The 27,500-nt window shown below is 43.4% G+C and overlaps 3 protein-coding genes across 4 annotated transcripts in view; 2 read left to right on the top strand and 1 right to left on the bottom strand.

Moving 5' to 3' along the window:
* The window catches only part of mpzl3 (myelin protein zero-like 3), a 17,084-nt gene extending 16,340 nt beyond the window's left edge, over positions 1–744 (top strand). The window contains exon 7 of the mRNA XM_062552950.1: positions 1–744. This exon is cut by the window's left edge and continues 725 nt beyond it. The gene's annotated coding sequence lies outside the window, so the exon portion shown is untranslated.
* Positions 745–5,808: 5,064 nt separating this feature from the next.
* On the top strand, positions 5,809–15,192 carry gap43 (growth associated protein 43). The gene is made up of 3 exons (XM_062552905.1): positions 5,809–6,121; positions 12,694–13,279; positions 14,241–15,192. Exons 1-3 carry the CDS (start codon positions 6,092–6,094, stop codon positions 14,309–14,311), a joined length of 687 nt encoding a protein of 228 aa, XP_062408889.1. The 5' UTR covers positions 5,809–6,091; the 3' UTR covers positions 14,312–15,192.
* A 4,958-nt stretch (positions 15,193–20,150) lies between these two features.
* Positions 20,151–27,500, bottom strand: part of lsamp (limbic system associated membrane protein) — a 401,092-nt gene continuing 393,742 nt past the window's right edge. For both annotated transcript variants that reach the window (XM_062552904.1, XM_062552903.1), the window contains 4 exons: positions 23,887–24,018; positions 23,448–23,568; positions 22,074–22,222; positions 20,151–20,277 (listed from right to left, as the gene is read on the bottom strand). In XM_062552904.1, coding sequence (XP_062408888.1) covers positions 20,180–20,277; positions 22,074–22,222; positions 23,448–23,568; positions 23,887–24,018 — 500 coding nt within the window. In that variant the 3' untranslated portion in view covers positions 20,151–20,179. The remainder of the gene's footprint in view (positions 20,278–22,073; positions 22,223–23,447; positions 23,569–23,886; positions 24,019–27,500) is intronic.

Genomic DNA, 27,500 nt, shown 5'->3' with positions numbered 1-27,500 from the left:
CCTCTTTCAGTCTATTAGTGAGTGGCACCTCTGAAAGCGCTCAAAGCATTCGCCGAGCCGTGTTTTAATCAACACTGTTGGCGCTTTTGCATTGACAATGTGGAGCCAATCTCAATGTCAAAGAAAACAAATTTGAAAAATCGTCTAGAAGTAGATGTGTGTGTGTGTTTTTGTTTTTTTTTAAACTAAAACTTAACTTAAGCTTTTTGATAATGATTTGATTTGGATGTGATGAATGTGAGAATCACGTCAAACTGTGAATCACTTGATCAATTAGGATGTGCTGAAAATTAGTTTGATTGAATGTCCCCATGCCTTTAAAAGTCAGATAGAGCTTAAGCTTCCTTTGATTCTTTGTTTTCTCATGTTGGAATTTATATTTTATACATGAAATTCTTCAATGCCCTTTATTTAAAGACTTATAGAAGATATATTGTATATGTTGTCTATTTTTTTCTATAGTGGAGCACTTTACTGGTGTTGTAATGCAAATAAATTTCTGATTTTCACATTTCTTATGAGAACTTGCCTTAGGCTGTCTTTCATAGACATAAACATCATCTCCCATTTAGATGATCATAACAAAAGACCCGTGTTCTGTTATGGAATAATGTATATTCTGGATACTGCTGATGGAATACAGGAACAAACAGAAGAAAAATAATAAAACAATACTATTTGTTTCTTGTACAAAACATGCATTTCCAATCGTGTCAATAAACACCAAAGACATCAGAATCATAATCCGTTTTATTTGTTTTTACTAACTTGATTTGACTTGATTTTGAACATGTTACACTCCACCTTCCATCATGTATATGACACAGGAAATGTGGTTTTCTAAATAGCTCTACACCAGTCTGGCTCCGGCCTCCATGGGTAGATGGCATAATTCAGTATAATGTTCCTGTGTATTGCATTCTGCTCAACAAAGGCTATTACACAAAGTAGCGCACCCACTAACCACATGCATATATACTCTGCCATCTTCCCCTACATTGTTTTCCCATCTTGAAACCAAAGTAGATAATTTGTCATCTTGTCAGGCCAACCCCTGTGGCTTAGAGGAAAAAGTAAGAGAGAGAGAGAGAGACCGACACAGAGAGAGAGGGAGAGAGAGGGAGAGGGAGAGGGAGAGAGAAACAGAAACGTAAACATCCACAGTTGTAAGCAAGGCATCAATTTTGCATGGCAGCGTGTGGTGGAGAAGCTGCCGTGTTTTGGCGAGCCAGCCAGGCTTGTCGTACACCTGGCCTGGGGCAGAGCAGATGTGGTGAAGTGGAGCCAGCGCCCGAGCCAGAGCCAGAGCCTGCGTCTGCACCCAGGCAGGACAGCCACGTCGTCAGATGGCCTACATACAGTACATACAGACCCTGGTGCTGTACTGGAGGCGCCACTGCACCTGATCACCTTGGTGATGTAGTCACACTGTACACCTGGAACAGCGAGTGAGGAGGGGAGGGAAGGGAGGAGAGAGGAGGGAAGGGAAGGGGGGGGGGTAGAGCTGAAGGCACTAATAGTAACAGTGGGTAAGGTGGGAGGAGAGAGGGAGGAAGAGAGAGAGAGAAAAAGATGGGGAGTTGACCTGCTTCAGTCATAGGCCTGAGATGGATCTCAGCACTGCGAAAATAGACCAAAAAAAGCACCTCTAAGAAAAATGAAACAGCAGCTTTGTGTTTTTAGTATCGGTGATCTTTGTGGTTCTCATCACTGTGCTGTATGATCAGGATGTGTAACGTTGGGGGGGGGTTCACTTCTGAGGTGATGGGAATAAAATTAGTTAATTGATCTTAAAGAATCAGAAAAAGCAGTCTGTAGTAGAATGTAAAATATCAAAAGCCTTGTTGTGAAAGAGGCGTAATTGAAAGATAGAAAAAATGAGATAGCTAATTGAATTTTAACTGATCTCAAACTGTCTCTAGATTAGTATATTAAATACTGAGAGGGGGTCAGACGGTACATCCATCAACAGCTGCATTATTGTTAATATTACTAACATCTCCTGTTTCCGCATGCATGACCGTTTGAGGTCGACGGCAATCTCTCTTCATCCCATCTGTATTTTAATCAGATTATTATACCAGCGTCCAGAGTCATAATTCAATTTAGCTGCCAACCATTTACATTTAACGCTATATATACCATACGTTCAAGTTGGAGGAAGCTGCGTTCTTACTGCAGCGACGTTGTGCATTAGCCATCATGCTTGTTGTCGAACTGAACTATAATATCAAGCTTTTACACCAGGAAGGAAGTAGTGTGTTAATGATGCAGGGGCCCGGCACAGCACACGCGGCCATATGTAACGTGGGGGGAGGATGAACTGCAGAGCCCAAGGAAGCTGGTTTATTCACACCTACACTGATTCGCTTAGCAGATGTGCTGCAGCCACTGAGACTAGTACACATGGTTGACGATGCTCAATACACTCACACACACATACACACACTCACACATACACACACACACACACACACACACACACACATACACACACACACACACACACATATAAAGCAATGTTTTAATCACGCAACTGTTTACTGACAGTGCTGTTTGCGTGACTGCGATTTTCCGAAGCATTCCACAAGTCAAGCGCGCAAAGCTCCTTCAGGCTCTGTGGCGGTGGTGGTGGCGACGATGGGAACAAGCCCCCCCGGTCCCCGAGGAAATCATGTTGAATTATGGATTCATTTATTGACATTCATATTACACCGCTGCAGCGGACACAGGGCGCCCGGCCCGCTCTTAGGGGGGTGGTCTCAGCTGGCCTCCCCATGTTCACGGCAGGCATTGACAACCAGGGGAGAGAGGGGAAAAAAAAAAACAAGAACGGGGGGCTCTCTCTGATCTGGCCGGAGGACTGAACCAGTCCCGAGCCTCCACGCGCACACACACTGCCGCCACCGCCGCCACGGCAGGGCCGGCTCCAGGCTGGTTGCCATGGTGAGGGATTACCTTGGAGGAGGCGGAGGTTTGACGCTGTCCATGGGGTCTGCGTACCAACACTCATCAGAGTCAGGGGGAGGGCGGCTACAGTCGGCTGTGCGGCGGCTCCATGCCGTTGCCATGGTGATAGCAGGAGGAAGTGAGCGTGTGGAAGAGTGAGCAGGGAAAGGGGGGGTTGGTAGTGGTGGTGGTTGGAGGGGAGGTTGTAAAGACTGGTGGATCTTTTTGGGTGTCAGGTGGGGGTTGATGACATCTGCTGACTATAAACATGCACTCACACACACACACACACGCCCGCACACACACACACACACTCACACACACACACACACGCACATGTCTCAAGGGGCTACTATAATTCCCAAGCATCTGAATTAATGTCCAGTTTTTTTTGTCTACAGCACACTTGATGCATCTGCGCTGTGTCAAGATTTGCGTATCGCGCATCCGAACCTTTTTTGCGCAGAATAAAGGAGATACTGTAGCAATCACTGGGCTAAATAGACAAGAACTGGAGTCTTCCGCATTATACCTGCATGGTGACAACCCGTGGTCGTTGGAAAAAAAAGCAAAAAAAAAAAAACTCCTGAATAATGAACTGGAGAGGGATCTGAGAACAGACACATCCTCCTCCGCTCCGTGTCCAGGGCTGGCCACAGCCCAGGGGAGTCCACCTGCTCCATGCACACCAGGCGCCCAGTCCATGCCATACTATCCATGTGGGGCAGCATGTATTTACACACAACAACCAGCCCTCTATGGTCATACAGTATTTTTCTGCACAGGCACAGAACCGGCTATTAGAGAAACGCATTTGAACCAGAGTCCGCTTAGATGCGTATGCTGCGTTAGGTTTCAAATGACATGCATTAGGTTTTAGCTCTTGATTCTATTCTCTGACAGCTCACAAAGGCCAGTGTTCACAATCTTCCTGTGAAACCCTGAGACACTCCCGAAAGGGGATGGTAGAGGAACATTCATTCTGTTCCCTAGTAAGATACGTTGGTCTTTAAACCACGATTCGGATTAGTTGTCATTAAATTCCTCCATTACAATACGATAAGCCTAGTATTTTTTAATCTCTAATTAATCATATTGCATGGATTTAATTTTCTTCCTCCAAACTTTCATCATAGACAATTAGATTGCCAGAACCAATGTAGATAATCATGCTGAATCCACCCACTGAATATTACTAATCACAATGGTTAAGTAACTGTACAGTACAATACAACACACATACACGCCTCATGTAAATAGCCCCCCCCCCCCCACACACACACACAAATACAATAGCTTCCGGCTTAACCTTCTAACAGTGACTAAAATGATTGCGTCAGAGTAACTATGTATAGGCATCGGCACAGGCCGGGCTACCAGGCAGGTGTGGGGGCCGTTGGCCCCTGAAACACCACCCTGATGATCTGGAGAGGAGCTGAGGTGAACTCCCAGCCAACGCCCTGGGGGATCGGGCAGAGGCATGCAGGGACCCGGCCCTTTATTGCGCATCCTGCATCTGTTCTGAGGTGGCCGGAGTGGGGGTGGGGTCGGCCGCCCTCTATCCCTCCATCTCTCTCTATTACTGGTGTGTGTGTGTGTGTGTGTGTGTGTGTGTGTGTGTGTGTGTGGCTGTTGCTGGTCATCACAGCACACAGGGAGAGACACTGGATAGATCTGGAGAGAGAGAATGGGGGAAAGAAGGGAAAAGAGAGGGAGGAAGAGAAAAAGAAGAAGAGGAACAAGAAGAGGAACAAGAAGAAGAAGAAGAAGAAGAAGAAGAGAGAGAATTGTAGGCCTTTAGGAGCAGTCTGCCATCGGTACCCAGGGGCTCTCCTTTGGCCATTGATTCTCAGCGCTGTTTCCATGTGAACAGCACAGTGGAGGGAGAGAGAGAGTAGAGAGAGAGAGATTGAGGGGAAAAAAACAGAAAGAAAAAAAATCCTAGCCATTTTTTTCAATTACTAGCTTGTTGTATTACAGAGTGAGAATTAAAAGATGCTCTTACACACTACCTGACTTCCTCTGTTAGCCCACTGTTAATTAATTCATTATTATGCAGGAAGAGGTGTGGGGCGCAGGTACAATACACTGCCTTTACAGTCAGAGAAATGACAAAATATTCAACAGAATGAATGGGACGTGTGGAGGGAAGGGGAGAATCTAATAATCACCCTCAGCAAAAAAAAGAATTAAATATGGAGCCCAATGACAGTAGAAATATCTATTACACTAGTCATTGACAGGAGCTGTTGAAGAAGGCTACAGTCTACTGGTAGCCACCGCCCAGTGTGGGGAGGAGGGGGTGGGGTGGTGTGATGGAGAGGAAGGGTGGGAGGTGGGTGGAGGTGGGCTGGGTGTGTGAAGGGGTTGGGGTGGATGGTGGTGGTGGTGGTGGGGTAAAACTGCTCCAGAATGGGAATTGTCTGTGGACAGATTGGAGGTATTCAATCATTCATACGAGGAGCTGTACAGCGGAGCGGAGGGTGGGGCAGGGGCTGGGGCTGGGGCTGGGGCTGGGCATGGGGCTGGTGCTGGTGCTGGGGTGTCCATGCTGAGGCTCAAAGCCCCTTTCGCCTGGAGAATGGGAGGACTGTTGGGGGGATGTAGTGGGGTGTATGGGTGGTGGTGGTGGTGGTGGTGGTGGCGGTGTGTGGGGGGAGTTGTAGAAGGAGGGGCGCAACGGGTGGGACCGGCCGCGGGGGACTGGAGGCTGGAGGGGAGGGGTGCGTGGAGAGGAGAGGCGAGGAGGAGAGGAGGAGAGAGGCGAGAAGGGAGGGAGTGGGAGTGGGAGTGGGTGAGAAGAGAGAGGAGGGGTCTAAAGGGTGGGATTCACAGTCATTGTTAGGCAGCGAGTCAGAGAGAGAGAGAGAGAGAGAGAGGAAAGAGAGAGGAAAGAGAGAGAAGAGAGAGAGAAGAGAGAGAGAAGCCAGGGCAAGCAGGCAGACTGTGAGCGTGTGTGCAAATTGTGATGAGTAAAAGCATTAGTCGACTCAGCTGTTGATACAGCCCAGTGTGAGTGAGTGCAAGAGCGCGAGCGAGCGAGAGAGCGCGCAAGAGAGAGAGCGAGAGTGAGAGAGAGGGAGTGAGAGAAGTGAAAGGAAAAAAGGAAGGAAAGAAGGGGAAAGAAAAGGATACCACAACTATGCTGTGCTGTATAAGAAGAACAAAACCGGTAACTACCATCTGTTTTTTCCTTCATATTTTTCATGGTGAAAGATAAAATGGTTGTGTTTAACTATCTTGAAGAAGGACTGAAAAAGCGTTTCACTGTAAGAGTGGTATTTTCACAGACTTCGTCTTGTAGTCCATGCTGCTTTCTCTACGTCTAGCCATGAGGCAAGACACACCTTGCTAATGAAATTATGCAAGAATGTAAATGATTATATATTTCTAGCTGCATTCTGACATATAACTGCATTCTGACAGATATCTTGTGATACTTGTATATTCATTTTTCTTCAAAGAGATTGTATTTCATTAATAATGAATAACTTGCACCTGTTTGTCAGGTGCTGCTTATATCTTCTGAGCTCTTGTCAGTTTTCAGTATTAGGATGACAGACCATGATGCTGAAATAGAGTCTTGTGAGATTATACTGTGAGTAGATATTACGGCTGCTTGTCACAATGGTGAGGCTTAGTTCACCTGAAGATGGCTCTTAATTGAGGCATTAATTGCCCCAAAAGTGTATAGGTTTATTCCCCCCCCTACCATTAGCTGGTGAGTGAGGATAGGGATGTAAGTTGGCTCTGAAAAAGGGTGGGGTACGGTCTTGCTGAACTCCAGTGGCAGTCAGTCGCATGGCCACCGTCTCCAGGGAGGCCGGTGGAAATGAATTAGTTCCTTAAAGGGATTATGATTGCTCTGGGACAAAAGTGTACGTTGTCACTTGAGACGCTGCCTGTGCCTGTTCTAGAGGCGCATACACTTGTTTGTTCTCCATCGACATCAAGAGTTTTTTTTTCCCCTGACCAAGAATCAGGGGTACCGTGAGACTGAGGGTGGGTCTTGGGGGAATTTTAAGAGAGCGGGCGTCTTGATTTCATTTGATATAAATTGTGTTTAATTGACCACCTATGTTGTGCCAGGGACTGCCGGTTCGATTGCAAATCCTTTCGCTTCATAAAGCACCAAATTCGAGCAACACTGCTTGATTGCTGCTTAAATGTCAGCATGTATGAGTCATTTTTTGTCTCTCTCAGGCGAAGAACATTGCACTGGAGTGGGTGAGGCTTCGCCTCTCAGTGTTCAACACTGCATGAAAATCCACATCTCTCAATACTCTGTGCTGTCGACGGTCTTTCACAATCCTCTCAGCTTACACTTGTTTTAAATGCGCGTTTCACATAATTATTATGCTTTCAAGGAATGGCTGAGAATAAATGCGAAAGTCGCTAGCTTCAGGGGAGGTGAGAATAATGTATCAGTGCCCGAGTTAGGCCGATACAAGTGTAGCGTGTACGTAGCCTATACCAGTTTACCGCCACCAACTGAGAAGTAGGCTAGGTCTGCAGCAAGGTGTGGGCACCGGCGACTGACCATGTAGACGGCATAGTTGGATGCGCTCCGCGATAGTGCTGATGCCTTTGTTCTAGAGAAGGCTAATTTCATCACCAGTCATAAAAGAGACGAAGATGTCAGTTTTTACATAACTACGCGGTAGACTGTGATAACAGATAGGCTACACATTTAACGCGTTTGGCCAGCGTTAACAGACGAATTTCGGTTAGACTAGGAGCCTTTTCAGCTAAGCTACCTGAACACTCCACTCCTGTGGGAGACGATAGGATGAAAGGGTGTGGTGCTGCGTGAGAGAGTAGTCGCACGAGTGAGGATGGGTAGATTTCGCTGCAGACCGCAACCATGCCTTGTTTGTAGTCACTCCCGGCGTCCCTATAGCGGCATACAATGCCATTTTTAATCAACATGTCCGTTTTACCGCACCAGCTGACAAGAATCTTTTGAAATCCTCTCTCATCTTGCGGCGTGTACGATTCTATCGAGGTTGCCTGGGTAGCTGTCAGAATTGTACGTGAAGCCAAACTGAGGTAACACTAAAAGGTTCCCCGTTAAGCCTATACATTTCTCCCCTTTCATCAGCTGCCTTTACCGTCATTAAGGAAACTATAGAAGGTTTGTGCGCGATAGCCTATATTTTAATGAAGAAAGATCCATTGTTTGCACCTGCATCGTCAGTGATAATAGCGTTATAATGATTTTGCCTTCGCCTCTTCCTCGCCTCTCGCGCTGAAGTCCCTAATGGTTGCCAAAGTGAGGCGGCAGTGTGACGTGGGGGAGGGTGAATTTAAAGATCCATCCATAACGCCACACTAGGGTGTGGTTCGCGCCCGCCTTCTGAGAGCTGCGCTCTGTATCCGATTGAGACGACAGACTAACATAAATATTGATATTGTACTGAAAACACAGATCCAACACCCACACTGCCATTATTTTACTGACAATGAAATGGCTGGCATTTTGAATGTGTTGTATTCTGTTGCTATCTGCTTCTACATCAAATAGGCTATGGAATTATATGGCCGTGAAATCAGACAGGCTATTGCTTTAAGATAGACTTTCAAAGTGAACCATCAAGATCTAAACTTTAAATTGAACTCAAATAATATCAGATCCAATCCAATAGGCCTTCTTTACATGTCAGGAGGAGGGAGTTGGCAATGACAATTCTTTCAGACAGTTTCCACTGAGCTTTGTAATATGGAAGCTACAGTACAACCTTTAAGCAGTCAAAAGACTATCTGGAAGTTCTTGACTGTTTTGTCAACAGCATGAACACACAGGGTGACATCCGATGACATTATTAGGGACATTTAGGCATTATCATTAATGATACAGGATGCCATGCCATGTGGATGTCTGGATCCAGAGAAGATGCATGGCCTGAAGACCCTGTCTCCAACACTTCAATCTCTTAATCATAAGTTGCGGAGGTAAATCACTGTCAACATTTTGGCAACTAAATGGCAAATAATGTCTAAATTCATAAAGATTGCCAGTGTCCTCAAGTAGCACCCATCCATGCAATCTCAGGTGAATGAACAGGTCTTGTCTTTAAATGGAGATGTGAGGTGAAACACACTCAGTGGACTTGAGGTCCCCCTCCCCCCTCACCACAGGGTCACACAGACACACCCAGCACCACTTATTGCTTGAGTTGATTTATGGATGTCTGTTAACAGCAACCCGTGGAGGTTAGATGTCATGTCAATCATTTTGATTGGACAATCTTCTCCCTGCAGCCCACGCGAGGCTATTTGCTCTCTGCGTGTATCAGCTGTGCGGACTTGCATGGACGCGGGGTGTCAATTTGTCTACTCTGCCACCCCATTACACACACAGCTTTGTTCTCCTAAATAACACAGTCTTTTATCATCCACCATCAGGCGTGGTTCAGAGTCCAGGGTGCACCATGGACCATTGAAGTAATGCCCTATTATTAATTAGCTTTGGAGGAGAGAAACTGGACTTGGCCAGGGGTGCTCACTATATTTTTTTTCAAGGCAGTAAATGGGCATCAAAACTGCAAAAATGACAAGTGTGGTTTTAATAGGTGGCATGATGGGTGCACTATCCATAAAAGCCTGACAATTTATAGCCCTTCTATAGAGTTGCAGCGGTGGTAATACATCGAAAGGGTAAATCAATGCTAAAACAATAACGTGCTCCCTGAAAACCCCAGACATCTCGGATGACTTCATTTCATGAGGTTTGACCCACATCTGCAGTCATACACAATAGGGGGGGTGCTGATGACCTCATCTAAAAAAAAATGGCCCCTCCCTGTCTGATCCACGTGGTCTATGCACACAGGCGAGGTGATAGGAGAGACAAATGATCTCAGCTTTAACGCTAAGCATATGCAATGTAACCATCATGTGTCATTTCCCAGAATAAAAGCCGCTTGAGAAGAACGTATTTTGCTCGACATCAGTCTGTGAGCCACCAGCAAAGTGCCTAATTGCATTTACCTCCGTGGAGGAATAATCACTGGATGATATCATCGTCTCAAGTGATTCTCCCGTGCTGATGGTCCTGAGCTTTGTATGTGTGAGTCACGAGGAATGAGTCATTGCTTGTAGTAAGGGTGATATCATATCATGATATCATTGTTTCTTTTAAACCTAAGTAACATCACAACTGAAACTCCAAACTCTATAAAGTAGGCTAAAGAAAAACTGGCCAAAGAAACTGCCCTATTGACAGTGCAACACAGAAGTTCACTGAGCAAGTGCACTTTGAAAATGCACAGTAAACATTTCTCTCCAAACATGATAAATCAATGTCAAACATAAGGACAATTCATCATTGCTAATTGATGGTGAAGTTTCATACTATATTATGCAACGGCCATAGGTCTTGCATCCTATACATGTAGCCAATTCTGCAATTTAATGACTAACTAAATTATAAATAGCTGCTATCCATATCTCAGTGCGGTGTTAGTGACCTGAGCTGACTTCCTTGTTTCCCAGCCAGAAAACATCGTATATTAGCTGGCAACAGGGGGATCTGGCTTTGTGTCAAAGTGTCCGCTTGGGCGTGAATGTCAAAATTGCGGAGGATATTTACTCATGGTGGTAGACGGGAAGTGTATTTAAGATGCGCCTATGGAGAGTTCTCACTCCTGCCAATTCTCTCAATCCTCCTCAGATGGGAAATGCAATAATAAAAAAAAGGAGTCAGATTCCTTCCATGACATCTCTTCTCCTTATTTATTAGGATTTGACTAAATCATAGACTCAATACTAAATAAGAGATTCTCACTTACATGATAAATTAGGCATAAAACAAAGGGCTTACCGAGCTTTCACTTGGGGAGACATTTAAATGATTCTGAAAGGAGAGATTCATTTTAAGACTAATCAAACCCTCATCAGCTTTCTTGATTATTTGTTTTATCACAATGCTTAAGATATAATTTATTTGATTTTGTCATTTCTTTTAAGGTTTTGTAAGCTATTACTTATTTTGCATGAGCGACTTTGATACAAGTTGAATGTTTAAAGGCTATTTTTTCCCATTTCAATGGTTTGGAACGTACATTTATTTACCATCATTTGTTTGTTTTGAGTTTTATGTTTGTTTGTTTTTCATCAGACTCTCATGAGTTGTAATACAGCCCCTAGTTGGCAGACAACTCCGTCTTTGGATCCTGAAAACAAAGGTAATTATCTGGCCCTTGACATTTCCCTTGGATAGCCCTTCTTTGTCCTAAACCCCTTTACCGTCCTAATTCTTACTGCTTTTGAAACCTTATGCCCTTTAACCTACAATGTAATCACTAAATCTCCCAAATCAATCCTCTCACCTGGCACCCTCAGACAACAACCTCCATCTTCTTCCTGATTACCTTCTCTATCCCTCTTTCAGTTCATGCTCTTTCATGGTCCCACAAGGAATTTTACATTCACATGCTCCCAGACACAAAAACCAGCCAGACCCTACCAAACAATATTTAATCAGAACTAAATATTGTATTTTAAAGCACACTCCACAGATAAAAAGTCAAAATGAGATATGCACTTTGCATGTGGCATGTTTAGTCAAACAGAATAATGATCTTGCACTAACAATAGCTTATAAGTGGAAGATTAAAGATTAGAATACTTAAATCTTGCAGCACTAACCAAATCCTATATCTATAAGACACACATCCTGTAATATGTATTATCATGATTTGTGTTCTGTGCAGATACACACAAACAGACTGGGATTGGGTGTTGTATGAGTGAATGCATGAGGATTAACGTGTCTATAGACCCATACCTTGGGAGCAAGTCATGCTTTCCGAATTTAGCATGCTGCCATTTGGCTTCTCAGCTGTTCCTGGCACCTTCCGGCAGTACACAGTAAGGTAGGGGGTGGGGTGTAGTAGCTTGTTCTGTAATTACAGCGACAGCAGTAAGTGACTCAATGCTCCAGACACTAGCAGAACTACTAAACCTTTCGAGACTTTCTGCTAAACCTTCCGAGATTTCAGGAGTGACACAATTCACGGTGTCAGAATTTAATCTTAGGGTATTATTCTGTGAGTAATCCGCCATGACATGATAACAATGGCTGTTGAGACTGGCGCATGCCTAGACCCCAGTACCAATCTGAACCATGCCATTGGACTGGATCTTGAAGTCCCTTTGGGTTGTTATGAAAATATCTTGCCATTTCCTGGGCAGCAGGTTCACTAATGAAGTGAAAAATTGATATATATTTGGGATGCCTTAATCTTAAAATAATGAGGTGGGCTAATCATTAGCTTCTTCTCAGCTACTGACTGCCGATTGGACTGAATGATTGTGGCTGTGCCGCTCCCACAATCTGTCATTTGAGCATAATTAGTGCGATGGCCACGGTGTGTGAAAACTTTGCAAATGAGACAAGTTCAGTCTGTTATCTCCTAGGGTGAGCAACGGGGTCACCCAGAATGTCCATCATATTTAATGGTGCATCTGTGACCTCTCAAGAGTCCAATGGAGTACTCTGAGCAGAAGACTTAGTCCCTTATGGAGGAGAATTGATTGAGGATTCTCTGAAATTTCTTTTTTATTACTGTGACACTAATGTCTTAAATCGTGAATCTGCCACATGGTGTAGATTTAACCCCAGTGGAGATTTTAGTTTAGAGTAGCTTTCCAATGGAATCTGTACCATTTAAAGGTTGATCCATGAGCTTTGCCAGACACTGTTTGACTCTGAATATCTGACCTGTATGTCTCACCTCTCAGGTTGAGAAGAATGAAGATGCCGACCAGAAGATCGAGCAGGATGGCAACAAACCAGAGGACAAAGCCCATAAGGCTGCCACCAAGATCCAGGCCAGCTTCCGCGGACACATAACGCGTAAAAAAATGAAAGATGGAGACAAGGAGGAGGAGGGAGAGGAAAACACCCCAGAGGCCACCACAGAGGAGGCAGCCACTGCTGAGGGCGAGGAGAAGAAGGAGGCCATGTCTCCCGTGGCCGAGAAGGCCGAGGAGGCAGCGGCAGAGTCCGCCGAGCCGGCAGCGGCCAACGACACCGCCGCAACCGAAAAAGCCAAAAGCCCCGTCACGGACAAGCCGGCCAACCCTCCGGCTGCGTCTCCGGCCTCCTCACCTGCTGCCGCCACGGCTCCGTCCGAGCCCGCCAAGGAGGAGGAGGTCAAGCCGGAAGACAAGTCCCAGGAGGCGGAGAGCAAAGACGCTCCCGCGGCCGCCGACAAGAAGGAAGATGAGGGGGAAAAGGGGGAGCCCACAGAAGCCGATGTGCCTGCTGCTGATGCCAGCGAGACAGCCGATTGTGAGGAAACAAACCAAACACAAGAGAAAAAAGGTGAGCTGAGCAAAGAGTCTGGCCCCCTCAAGGCAAAAGAATCTTCTAAAATACTGTCACAACTCAATTATTGGAATGTAACTGAACATGACAGTAGTGTTTCCTTGTCCCAGATTGTTTATTGAATCAGATAGATTTATGGCATTGCAGTTGCAGTCATTTTATTACTGTAGTACTTTGCCAGTATATACTGTATATATTCTGGAAACCCAGGATAATTTAATAGTATATTCTGATGTATCTAAATAATATTTCATGCTACAGCACACCATATCCACTGGGTATGACAAAACTACTTTTCATCTGTCTGCTAGGAGGGAATAATTGATGAGGCTAAATGAATTATAGCATCGATTTCCCCCAGCTGTAAAGTTAAGAAGCACACAATGATTTTGTCGAGGAGTCTAATATTGATTTGGGATGATCGACTGAGTGTGTAAACGATGACCGCAAATAGTTCCTAATGATATTTCTGTGCATGCGTCAGTCTGGGTACATCTCAACTGTCAATGCAGATCACAGTTTCACCGAGCCGACGAGCCCTTAAAGTATCAGCTGCAGACGCAGGGACAGAACACTGCAGCAGCCCGGTGATTTGAGGCGTTGTGATGGAGGCCCCCGTCCTGTGGAGGCAAGGCCTCTGACAGCTGTCATGGTCACGGAGGATAAAGCGATCAGGAAGTGTCAGGGACACCGACTCAACACCATGCGTCTGCACTTGTGCCCGGCCTCTTGCTCCAGGGCGCTAAAAGTCGCTTAACTCCTGTTCCTTTCCGCTCCGCGGCCCCAGATAGCATTAGTCGGAATGCCAACTGTGAGAGAAATGCGTTGAACCGATGAACTTTTTCATTCTTTGTGTTTCTCTCTGTCTCCTCTCTCTCTCTCTCTCTCTCTCTCTCTCTCTCTCTCTCTCTCTCTCTCTCTCTCTCTCTCTCTCTCTCTCTCTCTTTTGTTACTGTAGATGCGGCCGAAGAGTCTAAGCCGGCAGAGGAGACCCCCTCGGATGCAGCAAAGGCGGAAGAGAAAGTTTAAAAGAGGAAATTGAAAAGAAATTAAGATGCTTACAAATACTTAACAAAAAAGGTTGCTCTTTGCCATCGTTGCAGGTTTGCAAAGACAGTCTGTTTTTAATTTGTTTGGTCTTCTGTTCTTTTTTGTGTGGCAATGATTTTCTTAGAGTGGAGGAGTTTCCAGTCATGGCCATTTGACTCAAGCTAGGAGTGAAAAGTGATGGCAATGACTGCCTCTACATGCAAAACTCATCTGTGAGGAATAAATACTATATGATAATATAATATTAATAATAATATTCATAATAATAATGATGATGATAATAATAATATTCGAGGAAAACAGCTCCAGCATTCATTTCAACCTAACCAAAGGACTGGTCATTCTATCATTCAGCTTGATATAGCCTGGTTTACTCTTTCAGTAGTAACAACTTCTCATTTACAGTACAGTAGTATAGCTGAACCATTATTAAACATGAAGTAAGAAAAAAAGAAGAAAAAAATGGAACACTTTCATTCAAACACAAACATGGCTACTCCTGCTTTTCATTTGCCAACATTTCATGAATAGCTTGAACCATTTTAGAAAAAATAAAAAAATAAAAAATAAATTGCATGGGAACTCCTCCATTGAGGAGAACTTTTGGCAGTCACCATACAAAAATGAGAAAAAGTGTGGCTTCTTTTTGATGTCCTTGGTGTTGTTATGACCGTTTGATATAAATTGGAATTATACCTGCACTGATGTTAAAAAATAAGAAAAACAAACAAACAATTCAAAAAAACATTTTCCTATGTTCAAGTGAGTGCAATGTCAAGTTTGAATCTAAGGAGTTAAATTGTGGAAATAAAAAAAATGGTTTCAATGTCTGTTTTCAAAATAAAGAAATGTGCCAATTACCATGACATTTGAATGAATTTATCAGTGTATAGTTTTCATAACTATACAAATGCAACGTTCACCATAGCTACACCCACAAATTATACATGGCCACATGGCTTATTATCTAATCAACATTTTTCTGAATTGACATAGAATGCCCAAGGCCTGAAAGTCTTCAGAGTAGAAATGTACAAAATAATCAATAACATCATGGCGGTATTTGTGTGTTTTTTTTTTTTTTTTGCGGTTAGGGCACTATGTAAAGAGAGCACAGTCCACTGTTTGCTGAAGAACTGGGGTGAGACACACCAACCCCAAGGCAGTGGCCTACTTATGTTTAAATAAACATGCAAGGTCATACTAGCTTACCTCCGCAGGGACCAGAGCTATGCTATACGTTACACACTGTAGCTCAATTCACCTGGTGCTGAGCCAAACTTATATCTCAAGAATCAAAAATCAACTGTCTCCTGTCACTGTGGCAAGCTGTGGCAAGACAAATATTCATAGAGCACAACACAATGTGCTTATTGAGGCTATACTTGTCCAATATGGTTGGATTTTGAGTTGTGTAACAATTCTACTGTCATCCTCAAGTCCGCTGAGGGAATATGGCCTGTACTACCTGCCTACCATGCCAGTGTTTGGAAAGACCGTATGACAGGCTTAGAGCTCCCACCCTCCGAACACTTCCTCTAGAGGCAACAGTCTGCTGACACTGTCCAAATCCCTTGGCAACACCAACGCCGCCATAACAAGATTACATGGGGTTCTTTCTGTGGAATGAATGTCACATATTGGGATAATAGGCCTAGTCAACAACTAACATTACATGGTTCTTTTGCCTATGGTAAAGACTAAAGCAATTAACACACACGATAGGAAAAGCGTTTAGGCCAGTGGCTGTTTTGGCAGGAAATATGCTAAAATGGGCAAATGACTGCTACTGTGCTCAGGCCTATTCTGGGACAGTTCCCCAAGAGAGACGCACAGCAGTCAAGAAAGTTCATTATGCAGCAGACCCAGTGACTCTTTTATAGTCAGTGAGCACTCCTTTTTTAAGTGACCTCTTGAATGCAGGACACTGACATTTGCAAGATCATAATGATGCACAGTGATGGTTCTAGTAAGCCTGGTTTATAGATTCCATTCAGGTAGGGGGAGATGTGAACCGTCTTTCAAACTCAAGAGGCAGTTACCTTTCAGGTGTCCTTCCCCTAGTTTTGAACGCTCTTTGTCCATTAAATTGCTGACTGTGCATTTATACACGGCAGTATTTACTCTTCTGGGCGGTTTGTTTGAGGCTGACGTAGGCTACACTTTTAATCTGCTGCCCCGCCGAGCTGAACAAGATTAATTATTTGTCTGGGCCTATATGCAAAGGGGCTCTCCAAAGCAGGTAGTATTTTTGGACAGGGAGAAGGCTACCAGACATTTTCTCAAAGGATTTTATCACTGGACACTATGTGCCGCAGGACCTTCAATTCTTCTTTTTGCCTCAAACCCCATGGTGATGTTGAAGTGTGTGTGTGTGTGTGTGAGAGAGAGGTCTATTGTAATGTGTATATTGCATGCAAGTGGCACTTAGACTGTAGAGGAAGTATGTTATCCCAAGAGTTTCAATGACTCCCTCAAGTGCAAACAGCCACAGGAATGGATTAGGCTGACTAAAATGGAGAAGACCCTCCTTTAAGGGATAAACTGGTTTTAAGGGTTGTAAACAGCACCCTCTTATGGTCTCTCACAGCACTGCACAATTTAACCATTTAACCATGTTGAAGTGAACATAAAGTTCTTGTAGTCACTTTGCGTATTATAAATGATGTGCTTTTATCTAACACTAATCAAGGTAAAGACTGAGAAAGTGCTATACTGATACAGTCAGTGAAGATGTAATTGTCTAATCCTGTCTCGTGTCAACACAAAAACAAACAAAGTGAGATGAGTTTTCCGTATTTTCTTTTAAACAGGATAGAACAATCCTCCAATGACAATTAACAATACATATGTTATTTTTTATTTGCATGTTACATGGTGAATAACATGATCTGTTCCATTTTTAATAATGTCAAGCACTCTCAAAAAAGACTTGTCAATATTTTATCCCATCTTCAAATACAACACACTGATTCAAACAATTTTATTTCATCATTTTCGAACATTTCATGGGTACTTTTACATAGCGATTTAGAAATCGACTGCAATTATCTTACAGTAAAATCAAAGCAATTAGAAAACATACAGAGCACTGAAATGAGATTGTAAAAGTTTCAGAGAATTCTTCTCTTTGAGAAGAAACGTGAAGTGACATTCCATTGTGTTTTACAGAGTAGAATTGACATGGTCAATGGATAGACTGTCGGGATGTCTGAAAGAAATGAAAGGATTTCTACAAATGGTTTGTTTGTTTGGACGCAGGGGAGGAGGAGAAGAAGTTATAAAATCTTATGATTAGAAGTCTTTGAACAAGATGACCTATAACTGCACTCCAAGAGTGGTGATTTAGACCTTGAACGGCTATGGCCAAGCGTTGAAAAACGCTCACCAGGAGTGCAGATACATAGACACACCTGCATACACACTTACACCTGCCCCCCCTTCCCACACACACCACACACATAGACAGCCAAACACACAAACACATCACACTCACAGATACATATACACCCCTCCTCCCCATATACCCACGCACACGCACACACACACACACACGCACACGCACGCACACACACACACACACACACACACACACACGCACACACACCCAAGTCCCATACAGGGATAGATCAGTGCTTATAAGGTCAGTACCATCAGCCTACAACTACCGCCTACTCTTTAGCCATGTGCTATCTAAAACAGATGGATTCTCTGCATTTTTAGGATGTGACATATTCACTTTCACACAAGGCATCAAAGCCCAACCTCTGAAGGCTTGCTGAATGAGGAGAGGTGGATTTTTATCTGAAGAGAGGTGGATTCCTTCCCTGGGTTAGGAGATTAAGAAAAATGCCCTCCTAAACCACACCCGGGAGATCAGTCTTAGCCTGATTTGGACAGAGACTTGTATTTGTTAGGTGTGAAATCAAACAATGTCAAATGTGCATCGCGTACGTTGAACACACACATACACACACACACACACACACACACACACACAGGCACACACAGACACAGACACACACACACACATGTTCTGTAGTTTTTTGAAAGTTATTCTCATACAGACTCACCGTATGTGGGTGATGGCTTCTGTATTGTTAGATGTTGGATTTTGATGAGATGCTTTCAGATTGTTTTGGCATTCAGCTCACTGTCATTCTAGCTATGTGTCTCAAATCCTTAGTTTACTGAAATGCTTACATTCTATGGAGAAGAAAAATAAAATAAAGATGCCTAGGATCCAAAGGCCCATCTATCGGTCACTGGAAACATACGATGAATGCACCGACTGTATTAAACTATGCCTTCTTTTTCTTCGGCCTTCGTAGGCACCTACGAGTTAATCCGCAATAAATGACTATCTATTATTTTAGAAACATGGACATATATTAAATTGTTCTTTTTTTTTTTATAAGGACATTGGATTCAAGTATATATATTTACATACTGTCACAGACTGTAATGGCTGAAAAATATATATTGTGAATTTCCATAATTATGCAAAACAAGCAAACCAAAAAAACTAAGAAAAAAACAAAACAAAACAAAAACAGATTGATAAATAGAAGCTGACCATTCATCGGTGTCACGAGTACAGTATGTTTCCCCGATTCCAAAAAGTACAGTATGTCTGTATTTCAGCTATTCCTTGGGTGTAAGCAGGGAACAGAGGCCCCTCTCTAATGCTCTGACACTGGGCTGGATGGCATCGAAGCCGAGTAAAGTGTAGAAGCAGAAAGGGTACAATCAAATCCCTAATATTCACTTCTGAGAGAGACAAGTGATATTCATCGCTAGACTCCTCTCATTGCCTCAGCTAATGCATCTCCAAAAGAGAAACTGCCCCTACCCCAACATGTTGGGGGGCTACAGAATGCAGTTGGGGCTTGAAGTCTTTGCCACATCTACCACGCTATGTCTATTCTTCCCTTTCTTGGCAATGGCAACAAGGCAGCCAAAACATGTCTCCACTTCAATTGAAGCCTGTTACGATGGGACCAGACGTGGTTTTTGCGATGAAAATCACACACAGATTTCTCCTGCTGGCCTGAAAGTAGATAATGAATGCTAAACTAGCGAACTCTTCCTGTCCTCCAACCCTCCAGCTATTTGTTCTCCGGGTGGATGTGCTGTATCTATATTTATCTACTGTACTGTTTATTTCTTTTTTTACTGATATTTGGCAGATAAAGATGTGGTTATTAACGGTTGTGCTCGCGACAAACAGCAGCACAAGCTTGCGGGGGTTGGCAGGGTTTACAATTTCTGGAGAGAAGGCGAGGTCAGTGTCTATTACTGTACGTCAGCTATGTTGTTAGAAGTTGCCAAGTGCAATGTAAAAAACCTGCTGCCTTGTTAAGACTCAGTGCACCACAGAACGCTACCTGGCGTCACAAAGACAAAACACGCTGAGCCAACGCAACCGGAAAACCAAAACATAACCATTACAGTTGAAACAAAGCAAAGCAAAACAAAACAAACAAGTCAACCAAACAAACAAATAACTAACATTAATCCATTCTTAAGAAGAGCACTGTTTTGTTTTATAGTTCTTTTTTTCCACTTTTTTTTTGTCCAAACTCACCACCACATTTTTCTCTTGTTCTTTTTGTGACTAAAACATATTAATAGCCCATTCTAGTAGCTTCTGTTCTCTTAAATTGGTAAATGTAACTAGGAGGTGTCCAGCAGCACACTGGTAAGGTTGGCAAAGATTATGCAAACAGTCTGGATGTAATGTCGTCGGTGTCGGGGCAGGGAGGGCACGTCGGGGCAGGAAGGGGCATCGGGCAGGGGCATCAGGGCAGGGGCATCAGGGCAGGGGCAGGGGGCATTTTACTCTTATTAACATTTGAGTAGAAGGCAGGAGAGAGAGCCCAGGAGGAGCCACAGTGAGTGAGTGACCGCAACCGCACCGTTGATGTCTTTACCGGTCCCAGGTCCTGAGCACAAACAAACAAACAAACAAACAAACAGACAAACAAGCAGACAAACACACACATTTTAGCCACGATTAGGATATACCTAAAACATCTACAACTGCATTTATTTATTCTTAAACATTTTGTTTTGTAGTGTAGTTTTTTTTTTAAGTTTCTTATGCCTGATATGACAAAGTATGAGACAAAAGACATTACATTGTACTAGATTGTTATTAAATAATAAATCCAATTTAACAAAAATGGGCATGCATATGAATAATGATGGGCAATTTCATTCTAATTCATATGTACAGTCCCTTCAAAATGAAAACTGATATCCTTGGTTTCTCCTGTTGACTTATGGTAGCCAGAATCCTGTGATCTAGTGATTATACCAGCGACACACATCTGTCACATTTTTATGTAACAACAGTTTTCAATGAAGCATTCATTTCCTTCATCACATTTCTCTGAGGAGATTAATTAGTTTGGGTTCTTCTGGCTCAAACCTCTACTCTGTGCAATGATTTGTTTGCAGTGCACACACTTGCCTTGTTTGAGTCCCGGAATGAGAAATATCTGGAGTATCCACAGTGACAGACATTTTAATGATGCTCCATAAAGTTGTCTACTGAAGAGCAATGAAGACCTACTGAGTGAGGAGTCTTTCATGGGCCCTGATGACATCTAGTGGCCACTGTCACAAATTACACTTGGATTTGGCAAATACATTTGAATGTGTCAAATCAAATGAGACTCTAATCCAGTACCTCCACCAGCACCACTACTACTACAGCTACTATTACTACTTTGAACCGTAATAATATCACACATTTGTGAAAAGATGACAAATAATAATAAGCAAGGAACGAATTGGTTTGATTACATAAGGATAAATAAAAAAAATGTGTTGAGGTAGGCCAACTTGGAGGGCTAAACTTAATCATCTGACCACTGGTCAGTATATAATGTGCTTCCAATTTCTCACATCAGCCATTCTGTGATTAATGTATTCAGGTAAGGGGTTCCAACTCAAACAACAATAAACACAATTAATCAAACCAGGTCAATGGCAGGAAACAGGAAATGGCTCATGAAGTACAGAGGGCGGACATTTCTTGTCTCGCAAGCAGGAAACAGGAAATGTGAGGCGACCTGGAACCACTGTGGTCTGTGTGTGCGTGCGTGCGTGTGTGTGTGTGTGTAATGATTTTAACAGGAGAGGGGAAAGAGGTGAGGGCTGTTGCATGGACAAGATAAGCCTGATGACACTTAATGCAAACGGTCAGGACCTTTGGTCTAAGTGAGGGTGGGAATAACTAATGTGTTTGAATGACTTTGAAAAGCCGAGTGGCGAATTTGTAATTTAGTCGTTGTGGACAGATTTTGTGATTTAGAAGTTGTGGGCAGTCCTGCCTGCCTTCATCGACCAATCCCTGACCAGCATTGACACACTCTCATCAGGAAGTGCTGAATAGGATGTCATTTACAGTGGGTCTATAGGGCCATTCACACCAGGAGCGATAACTATAAAGATAAAGATAACTATAATTATAACGATAACCAACGATAAGAAAAGTCTCCCCTCGTCTTGTTTAATGTGATGACTAAAATTTGAATACATTTTGATCGACTGTCAGCTTTGTATCATTCTCAAAAATCACTCTGAAAGCGATCCTCAATAAAATTGTTACTCACGCCGTTATCGTTTATGTGTGGACGCTGTCACCAATATTCGCTCGAATTAATTTTTCATGTTGTTATCGTTATCGTTATCGCTATAAGTGTGAACAGAGTGTAAACGTTCGTCTACTCACTGTAGAGAAACACACTGGCGTTGTGGATGCCCAGCCTGTTGGTGGCCACACACGTGTAGTTCCCGTAATCCTCCTCCGTGACGTTGGATACCAACAGGAGGGTACGGGTCCCCATCATCTGGATGCTGAGGCCTTGGCCGTTAGATAACCTGGGAGAGGAGAGAGGATGGTCCATGGTAAACGAGAAGTAAAACACAACGCAACACACACGCACACACACACAGACACACACATACACACACACACACACACACACACACACACACACACACACACACACACACACACAATCACACACACACACACACACACACACACACACACACACACACACACACACACACACACACACACACACACACACACACACACACACACACACACACACCAATGGGAGAGGAGAGAGGATGTTTCATGTTAAACAATAAGTAAAACAGAAAGCACACACACACACACACACAAACCAATGGGAGGGGAGAGAAGGTATTCCACATCAAATGAGAGTAATACACAGAATACACATACACACACACACACACACACACACACACACACACACACCACACATCTCTCTGACGGTGAGCAGTTAATCTTTTTTTGACAAATATTAAAGTTGTTGCCCTGGGCTCTCAGAATCGATATATAAAATTGTTTTCAGTAACTGTCTGCACATTCATAATACATAACGCATACAAGCATGCCCATGAGAGACACATAAACTCTCTCTCTCTCTCTTGTTCTCTCTCTCTCTCTCATTCTCTATCTCTCTATCACACACACACACACACACTCTCTCTCTCTCTGTCTCTCTTTCTCTATCTAAATCACACACACACACACACACACACACACACACACACACACACTACACTGGCACTGCCAGCACATACTGCATTTGGCAACTCAGTCATGCATATCTGCTTGCAGTACCAGTGAGTGAGAAAGCCCAGTGCCTATCGCTAGCAGCCACCGGGGGGCAGAGGTGAGAATGGTGCCGGGCCACAGCTCCATGTCACACACTACTTGTGTTGTGACCCAGGGGCCCAGCGTGAGTGCAGAGCACAGACCACCGTCACTGTAGGAACACTGATAACAGCTTCTCACCTACTCCTGCAGCTCATATGACACATAGAGCCAAATAGCACTGTGACAGGAGCAACGAGCAGAGAATGAGCCACACAATCACAAATACACACACGAACGAACGCACGCACGCACGCACGCACGCACGCACACACACTCTCTCTCTCTCTCTGTCTCTGTTTCTCTATCTAAATCACACACACACACACACACACACACATACACACTTTCTCTCTCTCTCTCTCTCTCTCTCTCACACACATATGTGCACAAGCACACACAAGCACACACCTCTTGTCGTCTCTGTACCACTCAAACTCGGGCTTGGGGACTGCGGAGGCCTCACACTGGAGGACGCCCATGCGGCCCACTTGAGGGTCCGAGCTCTTGGCATCTTTGATGAAGGGAGGATCTGAAGAGGGAAAGTGATGAAGAGAAATATCACTGTCTACTGCTCTGCCCACGTAGCACGGTGTGCCAGTCTGCCTCCTTTCTTGCTGCTAATGCTACTTCTCCTTTCACACAGTTCTATTCCAAACCATTTCGTATAAAATCAGTGCATTACATAAAGGTGATAGTTATCAATTGTGCAATGGCTTTGTTGTGCTACAGAAGATTATTGTTATACATATCAATGTGTGTATAATGTAATATGCAGTTGTGAATAGCAAAGTCTAATAAGATGCAAAAAAATATCCATGACAGAAATTAATTCAACCAATCAACCTACAATTGACAACCACGTTGACATATTTGACATCTGGTGAGGCTACATCATTGCTGGCTTTGCATTCGTATCGTCCAGCTTGGGTTCTTGTTACCCCTGATATATCCAGATACTCCTCGCCATCCAATGGCTCCGCTGGGGGTAGAGAAAGAGGAGGACAGAGAGAGAAAGAGAGGGAGAGAGAGACAATTAGGACTCAGTTGGAAAACAGCTCAATTTACAAACAGCATTCTGTTGACATGCCTCCTTTAAAGCATCAAAAACAGGATACAAAAAAAAATATTTGAATAAACGTTAACCAGCTTGAGCAGACAGGCAAATGGGGAATTACAAGCACAGAGGAAAAATCTGTCAAGCATTTGGTGAGTAGATTTTATCGGTGATATGCAGTGTTTCTTTGTCCTCAAGAGACATGCAAAAATAAACACAGTGGCAGATCTCACACAACACGGGCCTAAGGGACAGAAAGCTAAAAAAAAAAGTGGCCCACTGTCAAAACAGTGCCTCTGTTTTGAAATGGATTGGTGGGCAGATGGGTACAACATGTTATTATATTGTACACAAACGCCCACCATGTAGTCAGCAGCACCAATTTACTGGGGAAGTTGAACACATACACCTGCTTCACACACATAAGCTGTACAGTACATTCCGTATGACTTCAGACGAAATGATAAAGGGTTTGAAAGGAACTGTAACATCAATACATCTATCAAATCTTTTGAGAAGTCGGTAAACTGCTGCAGCAGATGGGTAGTGTTTGCCACGTTTACATTGAAAAGGGAGGGATGTCTTTTTCATCACGTATCGATGTCATGGCAAGAACAACACTAAAATGGCCCCTAGAAGGAGCTGTAACACTACAAAACAAGTATTATCGACTGCATAAGTGTCCAGTGTGTGAGCTCCAATGAGACGGGTCGTCAACGGTAATTACTCTGTACATGATGGTCAATCTATGATGAATTATTGACTATTCAACAAACATTTAACATAACTGTGAACCAAGTCCAGCTCTCTACCAACAGTGTCCTTCACTTCTATTGGTACCCCTGGTAAAGTTGAATAAAAAGGGTGATACAACCATATATTGCCATTTTATCTTCATCTCAAAATGAAAACAACGGGGGGGAACAGTTCATCATAAGAAATAACTATTTCATACAAAAACTATTGGCACCCCTCTATTTCCTACATTGTAAAGCGTCAGTTTGCTAATAAAACATCTCCTAGTTTCCCCCTATGACATACTATGAAGATGGAGAGTGCAAAGAAGTGAATTTGTGACCATTCCTCGTTCCAGAATCTCTCCAAATTGTCCATATTCCTTCCTAGATCGTCCTCTTTAGCTATTCCCGCTGGTTGAATGGAGTTCAGATCAGGACACTGTGACAACCATGGCAGAAGAGGGGTTTCGTGTTCAATAAGCCATGTTAGTGTTGATCTGGACATATGTTTTGGTTCACTGATCTGCTGGATGATCCAATCATGACCCACTTTTTGAAAGTGTCTTGGCAGAAACAGACAGATTCAGATTTGGATATGGAGTTCATGATATTATTATCTCTAATGAGGTTCCCAGGGCCACACCATCACAGACCCGCCACCATACTTGTCAGTAGGCAGGGGCTTCTTTTCAGTATAGTCATACTTGTATGCAAAACCCAAAACGCACGATTCTCATAGACTCATAGAAACTGCTCATAGAACATGACTCCAGGCAAAGTCCCAAAAGTGTTTGCCAACTCCAGCCTTCCATTTGTAATTAAGTGACAAAAAAGTATGTACCTGGCCTTTTGAATGATCTACTGTATGTAAAAGGAGGTTACTCTTTTTGGAGAATGCTACTTTCTTTCTGTAACTCTCCAAAATGGAATTTGTGCCTCTCTTTTTTGCCATTCCCTGACTTACAGAGGTCAACACACTTTCCCATATTAATTGGAATTTTAGAGTTTAGAATTAGTCGTTCCCATGAATGACTAGGGCATTTGACCTCCATGCCACTTTATAGTGATCTAGGAAGTCACAGAATACATGACTGCTCATACTCATAGATTAACGTAAATAAGTTCTATACAGATGGAAAAAAAGGGGTGGCAACACTTGTGGCATGTGAGCTTAAAAAAAATAAATTAAAAAAAACAAAACAAAAAAACAAAACATAGAATATTTATTTATTTATGATGCAGTTGTCCTCTCAGAATAAATAAATCGCTTCAAGGTTATACTTTCTCCCTTTGTTTTCATTGTGAGACTAAGATAAATCACCAAACAATGATTTATTTTATTGCACTTCTTACTCAATTTCACCAGGGGCCCAATAAATGTGGAGGGTGCAGTAACTGTTCAAACTTCCCCCAAAGGGCTAGCCATATCACCACTCCTCCTACATTATACACCAGGCTTATTGTTGTTTGCTCAATATGGCTTATCAAAATATGGTGGCCCACACTTTCTCCACACATTCACAGATTTATAAATCCATGGTGGGACTGTCACTCTGTGTTCTGTCTATAGAATACAATGCCATGTCTAAAATGTGCTGTGAAAAAACGCAAAAAACGCAAATTACTCACAAGCTCATTACTTTTAATTAGATTATCTGCGACACAGTTGTGGAAAACTATTTCACCTCGAAGCCATTAGTTAAAACGAGACTAGCGAGGAAAACAAATAGCCTCCGTTCTCAATCAAAGCAGACTGTCTCGCACAGCCACCAAGCTCCCCAACCAACCACAAACCAATATTAATACAAATGAAAAAAAAATCCTAAGAAAAAAAGAAAGAAAAAAAAGAAAAGAAAGAAGAAAGGGAAGAATGGAAGAATCTGTGTGTCGCCTGGGACGCCCGAGTGCAAAGAGTGTCAGGTAAATGGCGAAGATGGAGCAGCTCTTGTCAGAACGCCGTCGACAAACTGCCAGAGAGCTCAGGGCTGCGGTAGCAGATCCGTGGCGCCCCTTCATTATTTCCAATCTCCCTGATTTGTGCCAGGCGTCAAAGGCGATGTTCAAACTGGGACGCCGGGCGCCATGACAGCACCTCACCTAATTAGAGACATACGTCTCTTTCTCTCGCTCTCTCCACCTGGCATATGCCTTTATGGTGCCATTTACCTCTCAGGAACCCTTCTGCATTCGGTAATCAGATTTGTGTGTGTGTGTGTGTGTGTGTGTGTGTGTGTGTGTGTGTGTGTGTGTGTGTGTGTGCGCGTGTGTGCGTGTGTGTGTGTGTGTGTGTGTGTGTGTGTGTGTGTGTGTGAGTGTGTGAGTGTGTGAGCGGGTGTGCGGGAATGGGGGGGGTGCAGTGTGCATGCTTTCATGGCTAATGAGCAACATCAGGGATAACAGTAGTCACGAGAATAGATGGATAGATACAGTAGATAGATAGATAGATAGATAGATAGATAGAAACACACATCAGAAAACACACACAATTACATACTGTACACACACACACAAATCTGATGATCTTATGCTAGGTGGAGAGACACAGACAGACACATACAGACAAAGTTACATGGGTACAAAGGGAGTCACAAATGCCCACACATAACACACACACACACACACACAAATCTGATTATGCCAGGTGGAGAAACACACACAGACAAAGACAGT

This window comes from Sardina pilchardus, chromosome 13, assembly GCF_963854185.1.
Source record: "Sardina pilchardus chromosome 13, fSarPil1.1, whole genome shotgun sequence".
Lineage (NCBI taxonomy): Eukaryota > Metazoa > Chordata > Actinopteri > Clupeiformes > Clupeidae > Sardina > Sardina pilchardus.
This window is presented reverse-complemented; position numbering and strand designations above follow the sequence as displayed.